The sequence below is a fragment of the Haliotis rubra genome, unplaced genomic scaffold (genome assembly GCF_003918875.1).
Source record: "Haliotis rubra isolate DU_JTF1 unplaced genomic scaffold, ASM391887v1 Scf276, whole genome shotgun sequence".
Classification (NCBI taxonomy): Eukaryota; Metazoa; Mollusca; class Gastropoda; order Lepetellida; family Haliotidae; genus Haliotis; species Haliotis rubra.
Genome location: NW_025766847.1, coordinates 813,353 through 831,877, shown reverse-complemented (window position 1 = coordinate 831,877; position 18,525 = coordinate 813,353). Strand labels below are relative to the sequence as shown.

Sequence of the window (18,525 nt, the reverse complement as noted above, 5' to 3'; positions counted from 1 at the left end):
TTTCCTTATCCTGACTCATGTCCACTTGTGACCTTGGTGCTAAGACACTTGTCCATCATAAGTTCCTGTACCTAAATATTCAAGGTGCTAAGGTTCTCACTCTCTTTGTGGACATGATAACTCGTGCCATGGACTTAAGCTGTTGGTACATATGGGTTCCACTATGTCATGAATTCAAAGTTATGAGTCAGGATAAGCTATCAATTTTACTCATATTTTTTTGGTTTTAGGTTTCACCAGGCGCAGCTAGTAGGAAAGTGTCCTTCCTTGATGACAATTCCTACAGTAGCAATGATGTTAGTCGTGAGAAACTCGCCAGAAACACACGGTAAATACTGCTTGAAACTGAGTCATACATCTTTACATAACTGTTGTCTACTGAGCACCCTCCCAGAGAGTGGGAGGTCAGTGGTTCCCTAGCTACAGCATATCAGAAACCACTGGAAAATGGTCCTTGTAACTTTGCCTGGTGCTCTTCATTGGGTTGACCAAACTATGGCTGGTCAGCATGGACTCAAGAAGTGACTTGTGCATATAACTATAATTTCCACTAATGATAGATTCACTTCAGATACATGGTATTGCTGTCATGATTTGTCTTTTCTCATCCAGGGGTCAAAGTGATGAATCAGGCATGATTCGCGTTGACATCAAGCCTAAACGGCGTCCATTGCCAGCCAAGTCATCGACTGTCCCAACTCGGGCCGGGGAGAAGTATGGCAGCTACACTGACCTTGGCTACCTCAGTGACACAGAGTTGGAGAATGGCAAACAGGATGACCGTCTCAGGAGGAGGTGAGGACTTCATGGAATGTGCATCAGATCATGTGATGTGTTACTTCCTGTTTTCTTGTCACTACAAGACCGCCTCTGTGGTGTAGTGGTTAGAGCGTCCGCCCAGAGAGCGGAAGGTCGTGGGTTCGATCCCCGACCGCGTCATACCAAAATACGTTAAAATATGATACTTGTTGGTCCCTGCCTGGCGCTCGGCATTAATGGGTACAACAAGGACTGGTCGGCTCGGAGTCAGTATAATGTGTCTGAGTGGGGTATTCATGCTTCACTGCGGACATAGTATCTCAGTGAGCTAGCACTATAAAACCAGCTTCAGACTGGGCTAGTACAAGCAGCCGCACATACACATTCACCTTCTTGTCACTACACAGCCCTCTGTATACTCTACAGTATTAGACAGACCCCTGTAAGCTGTGCTGTATTAGACAGACCCCTGTAAGCTGTGCTGTATTAGACAGACCCTTGTGAGTTGTACTGTATTAGACAGACCCCTGTAAGCTGTGCTGTATTAAACAGACCCCTGTAAGCTGTACTGTATTAGACAGACCCCTGTAAGCTGTGCTGTATTAGACAGACCCCTGTAAGTTGTGCTGTATTAGACAGACCCCTGTAAGCTGTACTGTATTAGACAGACCCCTGTAAGCTGTGCTGTATTAGACAGACCCCTGTAAGCTGTGCTGTATTAGACAGACCCCTGTAAGCTGTGCTGTATTAGACAGACCCCTGTAAGCTGTGCTGTATTAGACAGACCCCTGTAAGCTGTGCTGTATTAGACAGACCCCTGTAAGCTGTACTGTATTAGACAGACCCCTGTAAGCTGTGCTGTATTAGACAGACCCCTGTAAGCTGTGCTGTATTAGACAGACCCCTGTAAGCTGTACTGTATTAGACAGACCCCTGTAAGCTGTACTGTATTAGACAGACCCCTGTAAGCTGTACTGTATTAGACAGACCCCTGAAAGCTGTACTGTATTAGACAGACCCCTGAAAGCTGTACTGTATGAGACAGCTGACTGTATACTGTATATGTTATATGTTCATTAAGATGAAAATGTTATTGGTTGTATTCATGTACAAATTCTTTCATGACAAAATGAATATACTGAGTGGAACATTGTCATAGGTTCCATAGAATGATTGACAGTGCTGTGACTGGGGGCAGCAGGAAGCCGTCTGCTGGCAACAGGAAGGCCAAATCTGCCGCTAAGCAGGTGCGCTTCCAGGGTGGAAAGCAGAAGACGAACAACTTCCAGCATATTGTCCCAACCAAGCAAACCTAAGAAACAATCAAGAGGGGTACTTTTGGACACTAGAAAACATTTATTGAAAGAAAACAAAACACAGAAGAAGAAAACTCAGGTTTGTTGATATGTGGTAGTAGGAGATGCTAAAAAAGTAAAAGCAAACTTTAGTTGTTCTTTAGTAGAACTTTAATGTATTGAAATATTCTATCTTTTGATAGTGAAAGTACCATGCTAATTAATTCTTCTAGCATTTGTGTTGTGAAATGCAGTGATAGGTACATGTAAGGACACTACGGAGTAGACGTCTGCAAGAGTGTGAGTGTGTGTCCTGCAGGTCCTGAAACAGGTGTACAGGAGAGTGTTTGCTGCAGATCTTGAAGCCATTGTACATGAATATGTTTTGCTACAGATCCTGATTGCCTGGCCCAGACTTGATTATTTACAGACTGTCGCCATATAGCTAGAATATTGCTGAGTGGGGTGTAAAACTAAACTCACTCATTCATGACTGACCCCGAGCTAGCTCATCCCTTAACCTTGTTTAGGCACTACACTTTTCAGGGATAAGAAACACTGTTGTGTAAGGGGTATGACATTAAACAACAGAAACTGAAGCCGATATATATGTGAATGTGTGTGTGCTGCAGATCCTGATGCCGATACATATGTGACTGTGTGTGTGCTGCAGATCCTGATGCCGATATATATGTGAATGTGTGTGTGCTGCAGATCCTGAAGCTGATATATATGTGACTGTGTGTGTGCTGCAGATCCTGAAGCCGATATATATGTGAATGTGTGTGTGCTGCAGATCCTGAAGCCGATATATATGTGACTGTGTGTGTGCTGCAGATCCTGAAGCCGATATATATGTGAATGTGTGTGTGCTGCAGATCCTGAAGCCGATATATATGTGAATGTGTGTGTGCTGCAGATCCTGAAGCCGATATATATGTGACTGTGTGTGTGCTGCAGATCCTGAAGCCGATATATATGTGACTGTGTGTGTGTGCTGCAGATCCTGAAGCCGATATATATGTGACTGTGTGTGTGTATTGCAGATCCTGAAGCCGATATATATGTGACTGTGTGTGTGTGCTGCAGATCCTGATGCCGATATATATGTGACTGTGTGTGTCCTGCAGATCCTGATGCCGATATATATGTGACTGTGTGTGTGCTGCAGATCCTGAAGCTGATATATATGTGACTGTGTGTGTCCTGCAGATCCTGATGCCGATATATATGTGACTGTGTGTGTGCTGCAGATCCTGAAGCCGATATATATGTGACTGTGTGTGTGCTGCAGATCCTGAAGCTGATATATATGTGAATGTGTGTGTGCTGCAGATCCTGAAGCCGATATATATGTGAATGTGTGTGTGCTGCAGATCCTGAAGCCGATGTATATGTGACTGTGTGTGTGCTGCAGATCCTGAAGCCGATATATATGTGACTGTGTGTGTGTTGCAGATCCTGAAGCCGATATATATGTGACTGTGTGTAAGCAGATCCTGAAGCCGATATATATGTGACTGTGTGTGTGCTGCAGATCCTGAAGCCGATATATATGTGACTGTGTGTGTGCTGCAGATCCTGAAGCCGATATATATGTGACTGTGTGTGTGTTGCAGATCCTGAAGCCGATATATATGTGACTGTGTGTGTGCTGCAGATCCTGATGCCGATATATATGTGACTGTGTGTGTCCTGCAGATCCTGATGCCGATATATATGTGACTGTGTGTGTGCTGCAGATCCTGATGCCGATATATATGTGACTGTGTGTGTCCTGCAGATCCTGATGCCCGCGGATATATATGTGACTGTGTGTGCTGCAGATCCTGGAAGCCGATATATATGTGAATGTGTGTATTGCGCAGATCCTGATGCCGATATATATGTGACTGTGTGTACTGTGTCCTGCAGATCCTGAAGCCGATATATATGTGACTGTGTGTGTGCTGCAGATCCTGAAGCCGATATATATGAATGTGTGTGTGCTGCAGATCCTGATGCCGCATATATATGTGAATGTGTGTGTGCTGCAGATCCTGATGCCGATATATATGTGAATGTGTGTGTGCTGCAGATCCTGATGCCGATATATATATGTGACTGTGTGTAAAGTGCTGCAGATCCTGAAGCCGATATATATGTGAATGTGTGCTGCAGATCCGAAGCCGGATATTTATGTGACTGTGTGTGTGCTGCAGATCCTGAAGCCGATATATATGTGAATGTGTGTTGTGCTGCAGATCCTGATGCCGATATATATGTGACTGTGTGTGTGCTGCAGATCCTGAAGCCGATATATATGTGAATGTGTGTGCTGCAGATCCTGAAGCCGATATTTATGTGACTGTGTGTGTGCTGCAGATCCTGAAGCCGATATATATGTGAATGTGTGTGTGCTGCAGATCCTGATGCCGATATATATATGTGACTGTGTGTGTGCTGCAGATCCTGAAGCTGATATATATGTGACTGTGTGTGTGTTGCAGATCCTGATGCCGATATATATGTGAATGTGTGTGCTGCAGATCCTGAAGCCGATATTTATGTGACTGTGTGTGTGCTGCAGATCCTGAAGCCGATATATATGTGACTGTGTGTGTGCTGCAGATCCTGAAGCCGATATATATGTGAATGTGTGTGTGCTGCAGATCCTGATGCCGATATATATGTGACTGTGTGTGTCCTGCAGATCCTGAAGCCGATATATATGTGACTGTGTGTGCTGCAGATCCTGAAGCCGATATATATGTGAATGTGTGTGTGCTGCAGATCCTGATGCCGATATATATGTGAATGTGTGTGTGCTGCAGATCCTGATGCCGATATATATGTGACTGTGTGTGTGCTGCAGATCCTGATGCCGATATATATGTGAATGTGTGTGTGCTGCAGATCCTGAAGCCGATATATATGTGACTGTGTGTGTGCTGCAGATCCTGAAGCCGATATATATGTGAATGTGTGTGTGCTGCAGATCCTGATGCCGATATATATGTGACTGTGTGTGTGCTGCAGATCCTGATGCCGATATATATGTGAATGTGTGTGTGCTGCAGATCCTGATGCCGATATATATGTGACTGTGTGTGTGCTGCAGATCCTGAAGCCGATATATATGTGAATGTGTGTGCTGCAGATCCTGAAGCCGATATTTATGTGACTGTGTGTGTGCTGCAGATCCTGAAGCCGATATATATGTGAATGTGTGTGTGCTGCAGATCCTGATGCCGATATATATGTGACTGTGTGTGTGCTGCAGATCCTGAAGCCGATATATATATGATGTGAATGTGTGTGCTGCAGATCCTGAAGCCGATATTTATGTGACTGTGTGTGTGCTGCAGATCCTGAAGCCGATATATATGTGAATGTGTGTGCTGCAGATCCTGGATGCCGATATATATGTGACTGTGTGTGTGCTGCAGATCCTGAAGCTGATATATATGTGACTGTGTGTGTGCTGCAGATCCTGAAGCCGATATATATGTGAATGTGTGTGTGCTGCAGATCCTGATGCCGATATATATGTGACTGTGTGTGTGCTGCAGATCCTGAAGCTGATATATATGTGAATGTGTGTGCTGCAGATCCTGAAGCCGATATATATGTGAATGTGTGTGCAGATCTGCAGATATATGTGGAATGCTGCAGATCCTGAAGCTGATATATATGTGAATGTGTGTGTGCTGCAGATCCTGATGCCGATATATATGTGACTGTGTGTGTGCTGCAGATCCTGAAGCCGATATATATATGAATGTGTGTGCAGATCCTGAAGCCGAGGATTTATGTGACTGTGTGTGTGCTGCAGATCCTGAAGCCGATATATATGTGAATGTGTGTGTGCTGCAGATCCTGATGCCGATATATATGTGATGTGTGTGTGCTGCAGATCCTGAAGCCGATATATATGTGAATGTGTGTGCTGCAGATCCTGAAGCCGATATTTATGTGACTGTGTGTGCTGCAGATCCTGAAGCCGATATATATGTGAATGTGTGCTGCAGATCCTGATGCCGATATATGTGTGTGTGTGCTGCAGATCCTGAAGCTGATATATATGTGAATGTGTGTGTGCTGCAGATCCTGAAGCCGATATTTATGTGACTGTGTGTGTGCTGCAGATCCTGAAGCCGATATATATGTGAATGTGTGTGTGCTGCAGATCCTGAAGCCGATATATATGTGAATGTGTGTGTGCTGCAGATCCTGAAGCAGATGTATGAGGAAGACCTAGAGGACCTGGAGGAGGAGTTCCGGGACCAGATGTCCCACGGCAGGAAGGAAGCCAAAGAGACTGTAGGTTCTAATCATAATGTCTCTTTTAATAAGCAAATATTAAGATTGCTTTTTTAGCTGTTGAAATACAAGTAACACTGGTTATTTGATTTTTGTATTCCATTAATTTCCTTTGGTCAGCATTGTAATGTGTTTTATGAGATTGTGTTCAATAGGATGACATCTCTGTGGGGTTCATAATGGTGCTCTTCATACTGTCAAACCATGTTAAACCCAGTTTACTGTGTTCCCGGTTACTGTACCCGTCACTTTGTTGTGAAACTTTGTTAATGTTTCAGGAGAATGAGTTCAAGAAGAAAGTGCTAAAGAAAAATAAAGTTGGAGCCACACAAAAACCAAAGGTACAGCAGGAGATACCCAAAAGGTCGGAGGTTACAATAAAAGGTAAGACATTATGTGTGTGATCACTTTGTACTGACATTGGTATAAGGTCACTTAGTACTGATGGGGCGATGGGGTAGCCTAGTGGCTAAGGCGTTCACTCATCACGCCAAAGGCCTGGGTTCGATTCCCCACAATGTGTGAGGCCATTTCTGGTGTCCCCCTCTGTGATATAGCTGGAATACTGCTAAAAACCCTACTCACTCACTCACTTTGTACTGCTGTCCCCATGTGTCATCTTTTCATACTGACATCCATGTATGTGGTTTCTTAGTACATGACACTTTGTCCAGACATCCTTACATGCAATCACTCTGGACTGATGTATGTTGTAAGGACCAGAAGAGTATATTCTAGTGGTACAGTATGTTAAGTCAGTGTATGAAATAAGGACCGCCCAAGACGGTCTAGATTTCTGATGGACGGTCTAATTTACATGTTTAGATGTTCCATACATCTGAGTCAATTCACCATATTTGGTCTGGTTAAATCAATTTTGGGCTGGTAACATTTTGAAGTTACCAGCCCTCATGTTTGGCTGGATTTTTTGGCTTATTTCATACACTGGTTAAGTTCATGTTACTGCTCTCTCCTACAGTGGTGCCGACCAAGAAGTCTCGGACCAACAAGCCAGCTGTCAGCACCAAAGTGAGGAGACACAGTTCTGGGGCAGGGGGTCGCCAAGAGAGCAAGTAAGTAGGCATGGAGTAACATAAAACAGAAATATTTGAAACGATAGCAGAAGCACTCATTTGAACTGTCATTGGATGGTTTATGATAGTTTCTGAATTTGCTGTTTGGTTTGTCTACAGTGAGTCTGACAGAGGATGAGGACTTGATGCCTGTACTACTGGAGGAGTTCCCTCACCTATACCTGTCTGAGCACACCTGGCATGAGTTGTGGAGGCGAGGTATCTCACAGATCGAACAACTCACTCGCACATATGAGGAAAACAAACGCAAGAAGAGTCTAGCTCAGAAACAGGTTTGTATTTCAGTATGTCATTTGTCAAGAAAAAAATATTAGTAACTTGTCTCATGGTTCTTTCAATTTTGATATGATGTATAACATTGTCTATTCACAATATATCTGGCTGTATGTTACCAATTCGATGAGTTGTATGTATTTGTCATGAGTGATATGAATAGGTTTAAGTGACTTAAGCCTCATTGATCGTTTTGTGGACATGAACATAAAGTGTGTGTTTGTGTCTGAGCAGGTGGAGGGAGCAGAGAAGAGACATGAAATCCTGACAAAGATGGTGCAGAAACAGCTGGAGCACTCCAAGCGGCAGGTCAGACCAATATTCTCACACACCCACACACCCTGAAGCTATTAGTCATCCCAACAAACAACTGTAGTGTATTTTTTTCAGTACCTATATTTAATGTCTTCACATTGTTTTTCAACTCAACATTGTCAGTCAGTGTGGTGAATATCCTCGGTGTCAGCCTATTGTACTCATGTACTTTATTTAATGCAAGCCAAGCCATATAGTGATTGCTTATTTGGCCACTTATTGTAACCTTTTCTCACATGGTAGCAAGACATAAAAGACCAGCGCATTCAGTCTGCATCAGTACAGAACAAGATGCACGAGAAGCGCATGCAGTCTGCACGTGCCCGCAAGTACTACAATGAATATCAGGTCCGCATGAGATCCAAGATGTTGAAGAGAAGAACAAAAGAAGAAATGGTAGGTTCAGGGATTTTACTTTTTGTTGCTATTTGATCCCAATGTTTCTTGTATTACACTTAATCAGCTTGTCATCAGTGCAGCAGCATTGCTTTCAGCAGTTCAGTCAATTAGATTTCAACTTTGGAAACATAATGTTTGGCATATTTTATGATCAACCTATAGTTAAGCAGCCTCATTAATTAATTTTTTTTTGACCATGTATATTCCCAATAACTCATTTCTCAATGCTTCTGAGGTAGGTCTCAATCTTCTTTGTACAATGTGGCGTTGCAGATCTTCAAGAAACTGTTTGACGAGTGCCTGGCCATTCAGAAGGAGCGGATCCAGGAGGTACGGCGATACCGCCCGGGAGCAGCGCTCCAACCATGCTGAGCAGCGCAGCAATGAGATCCAGTCCATGGAGAACTAGTATCCTTGACTTGATAATGTTCCTTGACATTGTTTCTGCAGCTGTACATGGCTGCATGACATTGTAGGTGATACAACATCTTAGAGAATTGTGTCTAGAATAAACTCAAGCATGTAGTTGACCCTTCAAAGTAACATGATACTCTGCATGAAATCAGACCATACAGCCTGCAGGGGTGATCATGATATACAAACTTACCAGCAATCTTCATCAAAGGGTCACTTGGTTCATTCTTCCCAAAGTTGTTGTGCTTTGTTGTTAGTGTAGCCCTGTTATGGGTTATTTGCCCTTGACTATGGCAGCTACGAGGACCAGTTCTCCATGCTGGCAGAGAAAGTTGCACGGGAGAGGACCGAGACAGAAATCAGGGACAAGGCTCAACAAAAGGTGAGGAGGGAGATGTTAGTCAGTTTCTGTTGCCCTCTTAGCTTCTCCTCTGAAACAGTATACCCTGTATGACACAGACAATTACCCTGCCCTCTGTCCTTTGAATCACAGAAATACTGATATTTGTACCTGAAACATGCTGTCCTCACGGATGAATATTCTTCCTGCTGCAGGTGCTTGCTGAGATGAAGAAGGAATTGCGGCGCCGTATGGAACAGGAGATAAAAAATTATCAGGAACAAATGTTCCGAGATGAAGATGATGCTTATTTCCGACAGTTGGACGCAGACAGATTGCGACATGGTCTTCACCTGGCTAAGTTCCAGGCTCGGGTCTGAGATCTGCTACTGCTGGTGGTGCAACTACTGATATAAGTGCTGGCCTACCCCCAAACCTCTGCATGTCTGTGCCAATAGTCTCACATATGTCGAATCAGTATTAAAGCTCATGGTCACACCAGAACACACATACGTTCAACTCATAGTCTGTATTGTAAGCCGGAACATTGATGCTAAAATATGTGATGACTGTCAACGTGCATGTGATCAGCAGCAGTGTCAGGATCATCATGGCTAATGTGTGATGATAAAGATATTCTTGAAATGACAAGCAGGATGTTCGCAGGAAGAAGTTTCTATGTAAAGTAACATGTCAACCATCAATGGTGCTCACCCATGGTCTGAGTTGACTTGATTTGTCTGTGGTCTCAGTACTGTGGACTGTTTTTTGTGAATCATAATAGAATATTTATAAATAGTTTTATTCTTGAACTTCATTGTAGAGCCAACGACCAATGTCTGCAGTAGGCTTATTCAGTCATGACATCCTACTGCATAATTTTTCTGTGATATTTTCTGTCCCTCTTTTGTAAACTATATTTGTACAGTTAATCAGCATGTGTTCATTTTATTGTATACATTGTCAGTCTCTGAATGCATAAAGATCCCATGAAATATTATTTATACACTGAAATTTGTGTGTTTGTAGTTCATTGTAAATTTAGCAAAAATATTTATTTGTAAATATTTCAGTAATAAAAACGAAAATAACTGTATAAAAGAGAGTCTGTTTCTGTTGTTCTTGAAACATCAACTCAAAGAGGTATCTCTCATACGTGACGTCAGTTATTATGCGAGGTCAAATGTCATATTTGCACTGATTATTACTATTAGTTGAACTCTCTGCAAAGGGAACAGAATCAAGTGGATTGGGTGGTCAAGTTCAGTGACTTGGTTGATTGCATGTCATCGTACTCGACGTCATGTTTCACAGTGTAAATCACTGGATTGTCTGGATCAAAGTCAAGACGGACCACTGCCATAAAGCAGACCACAGGAGTTCAAATCACTGTTTAGATAATCATTTTTATAAATAAAATAAACATCTAGACTTTTGCAATCGTATATTGTTTTTATATGTTATGATTAACATATATTTCAAATTTGAACGAAATCGGTGAAGAAATGATTTTTTTAGAAACTTCTACCGCTTCAATCATTACATAAATTACACAAATTTCAAATTTGAAGGAAATCGGTGAAGAAATGAAGTTCTACCGCTGTGTACTTTATATAATGAGTGAAGCGCAAGAATTTCTAAACAAAATCATTTCCTCGCCGATTTCGTTCAAATTTGAAATATATATGTGTTAATCATAACATATTAAAACAACTTGATACGATTACAAAAGTCTACATTGTTATTTTTAAAAATTACTGTCCAAACAGGGATTCGAACCCCTTTGTTGCAGAGTACGCGTCGAACAACAACCAAACAAAACCCTATTTGTAAAGGTGATGGATGTATTACGTGTAAACCTGCTGTGCAGCATGATTATTCAATCGGGAATGTATCTTTAGAAAACCCTACTTGATTGCCGAACACCTATTGCTTCGCGGATTATTTGCATGTATCTAACAAGTGTTCGTTGTTGATTAACATTCACACACCGCACCCAGTCACTTAACCCTGCATCCACGCTGGTCAATAACATTATTCTAAACACTTCTACACGAACGACCGCCACCCTGCCACCCAAGAAATGGCCAGTAGGGAGTGAGTCCCACCAAGAGAGTCCATGTCTGGTTATGGGCGGCAGGGCTGGTAACTGGCGGACAAGCTGGATCATTCAGGTTCGACAACTTATGTTCATCCATGAATATTGGTCACCATTTCTACGCTGATGACACTCAGTTACTTGATTCCTTCCTGCCTCAGAACGCCCACACTGCTGTCTCTCATATGGGTATCTGCACCCGCAACATTCAGTGTTGGATGAACACAAACATGTTGAAAATAAACACAGACAAGACAGAAGCCATGTTGATTGGTACACGTGATAAGCGGAACAAGGCAAATGTTTCATCTCTTAGTGTTGGACAGTCCCAGGTTCTTTTCACTGACTGTGTTAGAAATCTGGGAGTTATCCTGGACAATGACCTGTCAATGGATCAGCACATCACTATGACCTGCAGAGCTTGTCACTATCATCTCCGGAACATCGGCAACATCCGGCACCTGCTGTCTACTGATACTGCCCATATGCTTGTCAGGAGTTTAGTGTTATCCAAGCTGGACTACTGTAATAGTCTTTTATGTAACATCACCAATGAACAAATGTCCAGGCTTCAGCGCATTCAGAATTCTGCCGCAAGGATAGTTACACGATCAAAGAAATCTGTGCACATCACGCCCATACTGATGAAACTGCACTGGCTACCTGTTGATGCACGTGTTCAGTATAAAGTGCTTGCACTGGCTTATCAGTGTTATCACCAATCAGCGCCTTCCTACCTGTCTGAACTCACACAAGTCTACCACCCATCTAGAGTCCTCCGATCTGCCCAACAACATCTCTTCTCTGTTCCAACCCCACGTCTGAGACGATTTGGTCAGAGATCATTTACTTACAATGCCACCACTCTCTGGAATAAACTCCCAGATTATCTTAAAGGAATCCCTACTCTGCAAATGTTCAAAGACAGTCTCAAAACATTTCTCTTCACTCAGTTCTATAGACTCTAATCATTTCTAGCCGCTATCTCTTAACCTCGTGATGTCAGAATCTCTTATGTAGCGCTATGAGCATACACTGTGTGTCTGGATTTGGCGCATTATAAATGTACTTATTATTTATTATTTATGTCTCATGAATTTTGGGTATTCTATGGGGTTTCATGTGTTTGCTGGTTTCAGGGTTGTTTTCTTAATTTTAAAACCAGTTGATCAGAATCAGCAAGAAAGGTTTTAACCAGACCCCAGTGTCTGGAGAAGTCATGAAACATGTTCCCTTCTCATCACCTTTGAACCCAAATGTTCAGAGAAGCATGTGAATATTTTTGTTGGCTTGGTTGTGATTGCAAGTTTTGAGGAAACCGACAAGAACCACTAGTTAAGGTAGATACAATCAATAGTAGACTATACATTTTAATCTAAAATCACGTACACTCATAAATGATCAGTAAGTACAATTACAATTTACATATATATCAATCAAGAGCATTTAATGAACTTGTGGCATATTAAATAAAGTAAGCATTCAATGTTATAGCACTGATTATATAATCTCGATACAACATTGAATTTGAAATTCATCAGCAACAAATGGAAGAAGAACAGATCTCGAGCAACGAAAGTACTTTTCAAACTTCCATTTTGAAAAATTATGCGCAGTTTATCAACACTAGCCGTCTGTATCCTACACATCCTTGCGGATGGGAGGAAGAACCCTCTTCCTCAATATATCCAGTTCCCTCTTCCTGTTCTCTACAGCCGCCATTTTCCTGTAGAGCTTCTCCGACCGGTTCATCTGACGCAGGATCTTCCTCTCAGCAACTCGTCGCCTCTTCTCCTCCTCCTTCCGAGCGGTCTTCCTCCGAAGATCCAGGTGTTCCTCCTTCTGTATGCCAGCGATAATCATCTTCTCCTCTCGAGACCACGGACTCTTCTTGTGAGAGTTGTACTGACATAGGCGACGTGGGGCTTGTCCCCTGGGTTTGTCTGCGACTAGGGGGACCTCGAATGCCACACCCCCTTGTCTTCTAAGTGTCGGAATTATTCCTTCCTCTTGTAGTTGTTTCATGACTTCCTCTTCGGTTGCACGTGGAGTTTTGAGAAATCCGTGTAAAATTATCTTCTCCAGTTGTTCGTCCATGTTTGGACCGGTCTTATTCTTTGTTAATCTCTTTAGAAAGGCTGAAAATTTAACGCCCATTGATGAAGACACCTGCACCTATTACAAGCACGTCTTCCTCGCGTGGCGCCGACATTAAACTGGAGTTTCACGTGACGTAACAATAGCATGACGTCATCCTTCTTTTATCTGGAAACGGAATCTGGTTATCTTTATTTAGGTGTTTTATTTGGCGGCATAGATGTAAATGTAAGATGTAAGAGAATATACCGCGCATTTTGTTTATTTGTGCAGTTAACGCCCTTCAGAAATGTAACATAACATAAGGATATAATTAAAGAAGAACTGATTACATTCCAAATTGAAAATATACTTGATAGATCTAATCGGATGTTAATAAATTACATCATTTGTGTTTTGTCCAACTGGTTATCGTAAAGAACACAAATCACACAAAGACACTGCAAGTCCTCGTGAACGGGCTACTTGAGAACGCTTGATATCTTTTTTCTTTCTTTTTGGGGATAAATTAAATAAAATTGCCGGGTTGAAAAAAACAGAATATAAGTCTTTGAATGCACGAATTCGGTGACGTGGCCTAACTCTCAAGTCAGTTTCAAAACCGCCATGAGTGCACTGCCGTCAGTGCCTCTTCTCTGCTTTTCTGCTGTCATAACCGACTATGACACCAACATATCCAGCTTGTTGCAGGACTCACAAACTATCCGAGGGTGAACATTTATTGAAAACTATTGGAGACTGGACATGAGTTGAAAACTACATCTGTTCAATAATCAGATTATTGGAAGCTTTCATTGTGGTCGCGGATGATCAATCTTCAACTAAAATACACTGACTTTGTTATACACACATGCACATACACATACACATACACATCATAATTTCTGTCCCAGTTCCTCGTGATACGTGTTTGCTTTCCGTTGAAAGGAGGTATAATTTGCTGACCTAACTAATGTAAAAACAAAATGTCATTTAGATCGTTGTCAAATGTAACAAGTGTTGTATGTTTGGATGACACCTTCTTAATCAAGTACAAATTCCCATCCGGAATTCAAACCACACTCATGAGTAGCACCAAATCGCTAGACTTGCACACGTCTCTCAGGTAATAATTACTAGTTTAAATGATAATATTTCTAAAAAAACTATAAATATTCCTCAAACAGACTGTCTCCTTAGTGTACTGTCCGCTTATCTAGACCTGCCTCTCTGGAGACTGAATTACTATACATCCAAGGGTTCAGCACTCAGTACAGCCTTGGAGCAAGCAGGGATAATCTACAATACGTTATATAGTCTCCCTGGAGCAAGCGATCCGACTTACTCAGCCACTGGGGATTGCACAACAATTGAAGTACTAACTTCTCCATTAGCCAGTGCATATGACATGTTACATTGACATTTAGTCCAAGAAATTAAGTTATGTAAACATATATACCTATCAATAAGAAATAATAACACCAAAAAAGGAGCCATGGGGATGGCCTAAAAGTCGGGCCGGGCCGGGCCAAGGCGGGCCAACTATATTATTGGCTAATAAACCCATTAATGAAAACCATGCCTACAATTAATTAATGCAACAGACACTCATGATAATAATGATCAATCGGAAGCCACAAACGCGTACCATAATAACTTTATTACGAGTAAACCGGCTAAAACTCAGGAAGACGAGAAGCCTGTGAACTGACTGACCGAGGTTACGTCTAAAAGTGGAATCGTTAAACGAAACAGGATTTATAACGTATAAATACTTCAGTCAATTCCGATACACATTTCCGTCGGCCCGAAAATGTTTTTACATCTATATCCAATCACATACCACCCCATAAATTCATTATTCGTCGTATTTAAAGCATGCCCACCATTAAATGATACGATCTCTTCCCCACGCTCTCAACCTTATCTCGGCCACAATTGTTCGGTCCGGCTTGGCTCGAGCCGTCAAAAGCAACTTAAACGTAACACACGTATCTTGAAATGTGTTTAAATCAATAGATTGGTATTATATCTACCTAAATATCACTTTGTAATGTTATAAAATGCAACATGTAAAGAAAACTGCTCCGTTAAAGTGAAGCCCTTGTCTCTCATTTTTCAATCAAAAGTGTTTAGTCTCTGTTCAGCCCGACTTGGCCCGTGCTGTCAAAATCACCTTAAACCTCACACATGTACCTTGAAATGTGTTTATATCCATAGATTAGTATTATATCTACCTAAATATCACTTCACAGAGTCTCAAAGCGTAGTGTTTGAAGCAAACACGTTGCTGAAAGTGAAGCTATCTTTTCTACATATTCTCAACAAAGACAGTGTATCACAAGCGTTCGGTCCGCCTTGGCCCGGGCTCTCAAAAACAACTTAAACCCCACACATGTATTCTGATTTGTGTTTAAATCAATAGATTAGTATTATATCTACCTAAATATCAATGTGTGATGTTACAAAATGCCACATGTAAAGATAACTGCTCCGTTAAAGTGAAGCCCTTTCCTCTCTCCATTCACAACATAGCCTCAGTCAAAAGTGTTTAGTCCCTGTTCAGCCCGACTTGGCCCGTGCTGTCAAAAACAACCTAAACCTCACACATGTATCTTGAAATTTGTTTATATCCATAGATTAGTATTATATCTACCTAAATATCACTTCACAGAGTCTCAAAGCGTAGTATTTGAAGCAAACACCTTGCTCAAAGTGAAGCCCTATTTTCTATACACTCTCAACAAAGACACAGTATCACAAGCTGTCGCTCCGGCTTGGCCCGGGCTGTCAAACGCACCTTAAACCTCACAGATGTATCTTGAAATGTGTTTAAATCAATAGATTGGTTTTATATCTACCTAAATATCACTTTGTAATGTTATCAAATGCAACATGTAAAGAGAACTGGTCCGTTAAAGTGAAGCCCTTTTCTCTCTACATTCTCAACATAGCCTCAATCAAAAGTGTTTAGTCTCTGTTATATCTCTGATATTTTTGGTTTAAACATATTTTTATTTCACCAAGGCAGAAACCTGGATTGGCGAACAAGCCTAGTGGCTTATATTAACGCCTCTCCAGTACACTGTTCAAAATTAATAGCTGGATACATAAATGAGATAATTTGACAACAAAAGAATAATACAATAACATATATATGATTGAGAAACAAATATGTTCGTTCTGGTGTTGGTTATGCCCAGCAACGAAATGGCTGCCGCAGAAAATCACGTTATATAAAATTTGTCTTACACTGAATATATACGTTGAGGGGATAATCACTGGAAGCGGTTACTTTTAGAAATAAACTGATGTAATGAGTTATTCTATGCGCCGTTACCGTATAAAGCAGTTTTAACATCATATCCTTGAATATAAAAATACACAGTTGTTATTAAAGTTTGATAGTTCAGACATGTAAAAAGGTAGTGAATAACGTCTTCATTATAATAACCACATGAGCACCTGGGTGTGTCCGATATATGCCGATTATATATGTCTGCGTTTAGATCACTACAGCCGAGCTTGAGGCGACAATGAATGATTTCACAAAATCTAGTTCCAAAATTCAAATCAAAGTAATTGTGAGTTTCTGTTGTGTTTATCATGGTTTTAAATTGATTCAGGGAAATAGCGTTAACAGCTCCATCAGGCAATGAATTCCACGTCATAATCGCGCTCGGCAAAAATGATTGAGAATATATCTTTGCGTTCTACTATTCTACGTTCTCTATTAATATTTTGAATGGAAGTACTATTTCTAAGATTATAGTTACTTTGTTCGAGTACTCTACCTGGTACAAGATCGTTCAAATAATCAGGAGTCAGACGATGATACATTTTATAGTTAGTCTTTAGAGCGATGTCGTCTTTCTTTCAGTGTGCTATAATTAGCTTCCCTGTATATATTTTATCGTGACTGGTGCCACGAACCGCACCGCTTATAGTTCTTAAGGCGTCTAGATGTAAATTTTCAATAAAATCGCCTGTTCAATCGTACAATTATCCCATATATGACAGCAGTAATCAAATAGTGGTAGGATAAAGGAGTTGTATAAAGTATTAAGCGTTTTCCGAGATAAACGATATTTCAAACTTCTCAGACAATTGATCATTGGACTAATTTTCTTTATCATGTCACCTATATATACTTTCCAAGAACAATCGCTTTGAAGAGTTATACCTAAGTGTTGATGGTTATCCACTTCTTTAATAATTTCACCATTCATATATATTCTGATATATTTAAATCATGTCATGAATAGCTTCAGCCGGCTATCTATATCTGTGGCATGTTCTCATTTCGCCTACATCCCAATTCGCCTACAGTCTTAAAACCAACATTTCATGATCTGTTGACTGTTGATTACGCAATGGTAAACTAGTGGCACCCCTATGATCTAAAAGTGGTCTATTCTAGTTGGAGTAGTTGAAGGACAAAAAGAATGTATTTCTGTTTTTTTTGTGTTATTTACTTATGCTGTTATTTGTCATTTTCCGATCACAATGATATTCACATCATATCACATTAGTGTTAAGGAAGTTAACTTGTGCAGATGTCCATTTAGGAGATAAAGATATTGTGTTGGAAAATTAGAGGTTTATAACGATATTATAATAGCTCTGAATTTGAATTAAAACGAACGCGTAGAGTGAGGTTTCAAATAAAAAATTTAGAGCTATTATAATTTTATCTCCATTCTACCATAGCCGTGTTATTAAGACTAAAAAAGTAATACATACTGTATTAGAAAATTAGAGGTATATCACGTGATTACATACCTCTGAATGCCCTTGATTAACCAATCACAATCCAGTATTTACTTCAACGTGGTAAGGTGACCAGCCGCGTCGAGGACCTACAAGGGTGATCTTCAGAACAAATGTATTATGTTACCTACGAATACATAAAAATACCAAAATAGTTCAAGCGTTTTGAACATTTGTGATGTGCTTTCTTTGAATATAAATGCCAGTTGAAACTTAATTTGGTAAATAAAATGTAATGATTTTAGTTCAATTTCTATTTCCATCAGTGAAAATGACATTGCAACTTTCCGACATTCCGACATACACCGAGACAAAACAAAGAGAAATCCTTAAACTGGTTGTAAACAGTCTTTATTTACATATCCTATACATCTAGATAAACAATTTCCA

The 18,525-nt window shown here is 40.8% G+C and overlaps 2 protein-coding genes across 2 annotated transcripts in view; both read left to right on the top strand.

The window, feature by feature from the left end:
* LOC124280940 (centrosomal protein of 95 kDa-like) overlaps positions 1 to 10,287 on the top strand; it is a 30,407-nt gene extending 20,120 nt beyond the window's left edge. The window contains 14 exon segments of the mRNA XM_046716946.1: positions 231 to 328; positions 613 to 795; positions 1,919 to 2,068; positions 2,109 to 2,154; positions 6,264 to 6,356; positions 6,635 to 6,740; positions 7,336 to 7,425; positions 7,550 to 7,722; positions 7,958 to 8,032; positions 8,282 to 8,434; positions 8,711 to 8,779; positions 8,781 to 8,845; positions 9,149 to 9,233; positions 9,407 to 10,287. Of these exon segments, the coding sequence (XP_046572902.1) occupies positions 231 to 328; positions 613 to 795; positions 1,919 to 2,068; positions 2,109 to 2,154; positions 6,264 to 6,356; positions 6,635 to 6,740; positions 7,336 to 7,425; positions 7,550 to 7,722; positions 7,958 to 8,032; positions 8,282 to 8,434; positions 8,711 to 8,779; positions 8,781 to 8,845; positions 9,149 to 9,233; positions 9,407 to 9,571 (1,551 nt within the window). The 3' untranslated portion in view covers positions 9,572 to 10,287.
* Positions 10,288 to 11,387: 1,100 nt separating this feature from the next.
* LOC124280939 lies at positions 11,388 to 12,257 on the top strand. Its single transcript, XM_046716945.1, has one exon. The coding sequence runs from the start codon at positions 11,388 to 11,390 to the stop codon at positions 12,255 to 12,257; it is 870 nt and encodes a 289-aa protein (XP_046572901.1).
* The last annotated feature ends 6,268 nt before the right edge of the window (positions 12,258 to 18,525 follow it).